Source organism: Merops nubicus, unplaced genomic scaffold (assembly GCF_000691845.1).
Source record: "Merops nubicus isolate BGI_N331 unplaced genomic scaffold, ASM69184v1 scaffold48532, whole genome shotgun sequence".
Lineage (NCBI taxonomy): Eukaryota > Metazoa > Chordata > Aves > Coraciiformes > Meropidae > Merops > Merops nubicus.
This window is the reverse complement of record NW_008592499.1, coordinates 102-2,198: the sequence shown is the minus strand read 5'-3', so window position 1 is coordinate 2,198 and position 2,097 is coordinate 102. Positions and strand designations below refer to the sequence as shown.

The 2,097-nt window shown below is 61.6% G+C and overlaps 1 protein-coding gene across 1 annotated transcript; it reads right to left on the bottom strand.

Moving 5' to 3' along the window:
• Positions 1 to 382: 382 nt before the first annotated feature.
• On the bottom strand, positions 383 to 1,865 carry SCARA3 (scavenger receptor class A, member 3; the record flags this gene model as incomplete). Its single annotated transcript, XM_008935148.1, has 2 exons — positions 383 to 1,426; positions 1,767 to 1,865. Coding segments are annotated over 2 exons (1,143 nt in total), but the record flags the coding sequence as incomplete, so codon positions are not given.
• Positions 1,866 to 2,097: the final 232 nt, after the last annotated feature.

Below are 2,097 nucleotides of genomic sequence, written 5' to 3'. Positions count from 1 at the left end.
TTGGTGGCTGAAGATGCCTCCAAGCCACCCAAGGAAGCTTTGAGCACCCTCATCCAGGGGCAGCCACACTCTCTCCAGCAGGACCAGCAAGAGGGGTCACTGGACCAGTAGACAAGCCACGCTGGAAGGCCACAGGTCACCTCCCCACCCTCCCTGTCTCCCTAAGCTCTGCGAGCCAGGTCCACCCTGCTGCCCCATCCTCAGGACACCTCCACGGGCCAACATCTGGGTTCCTTTGTGCCCATCCCAGCACCACCTCGACCTCAGCAGAAGTTTGGGTCCTCCACCAGACCACCACGCTCGACCCTAGGACAACCAACCCCCCCCCCCCCAAAAATCCCCTTCCCTGAGGTCCATCTGTGACCCCAAGGCTGGAGCTCACCTCTCAAGACGGTGACGTTCCTCAAGGCCTCCCCGTGCCGCGCGTCCACCGCCTTCATCTCCTCCACCACCATGGAGAGGTTACGGATGTCCAGGTCCAGGCGGGCGCTGAGGAGGCCGTAGCCTTCCCTCAACCCTTCCGCCATCCCTCGGGCCAAGCTGAGGGATTTGTTGAGGTCGTCGAGCTCCTGGGCGTGGGCGTGGAAGCCCAAGGTGCAGGAGAGCCGGACGTCATCCAGGTAACGCAACATGCCGTGGACGTGGCCGTCGGTGGCGTTGACGTTGGCCAAGATGGTGCCCACCTCCACCTCGTGGGACTTCATCCTCCCTTCCAACGTCTGGAAACGCTCGGCCGTGAGGTTCTGGGCGTAACGGCCGTGGTAGAGCAAGTCTTGGAGGTTCTCTTGGTGGTCGTCTAAAGAAGAGGAGATGTTGTCCAACTGCAGCTGCAACCCCATCACCTGCAAGGCCAAGTCGTGGACGCTCTCCGAGTTCTGCCCCACCCGCCGAGCCGCCGAGGCCACGTTGCTCTGGAGGCTCTTGGCTCGCTCCTGGGTTTGGGAAGTGGTGGCCCTCAGGTCGACGAAGAGGCGGGTGGAGTTCTGCCACTCGCTCACCAGCTTCTGCAAAGTCAACGTCTCCTCCTCTGCTTTCCTCTGGATCACCCCGATCCACTCGGAGGTTTGGCCCAAGGTGAAGTTCATCTGCTGCACGGCCGCTCGGACCTCGTAGCCCTCCCGGGTCAAACCCTTCAGTGAGTTGTCCAGCTGAGAGGTCACCACCCTCCAACCCCCAACTTGAGCCAGGAACTGCCCCAAACTCTCGTTGACCTGCTGGATGGTGAGGGAGCAGTTGTCCACCTCGCCGCTGATCTTGCTGCTGGTGGATGAGAGCTGGTCGTGGGTCTGGGAGGTCCTGTCCAGCAGGATTTCTTGAACCAAAAGCATCTTCTGGATCTCCTCCAGCTCTCCCTGAAGCTTGGTGATCTCCTGGCCCAGCTCTCCTGTCTCGTGGCAGAAGGAGCAGTTCCCCCAGCTCTTCTCATCTGAAGGAAAGGGGCTGTTACCCCACCCTGTCCCTCAGAGGGCCTGGAGACCCTCCTGCTGAGGACCAGACGAGCCCCACGCCACCAACCCACCCCAGCCCCCACCCTCGTCCTGCTCCTGCCACCTCTCTGCAGCACCTTCTCCAGAAAACCCCACCCCACCCTCGGGGGTGGTAGAGTCACCCCACCCCAAATCCTTGGGAGATAAGTGGGGGTTTGACCCCAGGACCTGAAAAGTGGAGATGCTTCAGTCCCTGGCTGGCAGCAGGGAGCAGCTGAGGTCCTCTCAGGTGGAGGGACACGTGGTGGAGGTCTCCAGGTCCACGTCCAAGGCACTCACCCAAGCTCTGGAGATCCTCCTGGAGGGACACGATCTTCTTCTCGTAATAGACCTGGGCTGAGCTGATGTTGGCAGAGATGGAGTTGACTTTCTTGAAGACTGTGGAGGGAAGGTGAAGGCTCAGGGGAGGTGGGCAGACCTCGAGAGGTGGTGCCCCTCCACGCTCCCTGCTTAGGAACGTGGCCAAGGCTTGGAGAGCCAGGCTGGGTGACTAGAGGCTGCTGGATGGGTGTCCCGAGGGGGGCTTTGGGGTTCAGGGCTTGGCTGAGGTCCACAGAACACCTCCAGGGCTCCTCCACCGAGCCTGGGGCACCATTTCTTGCCCCTGGAG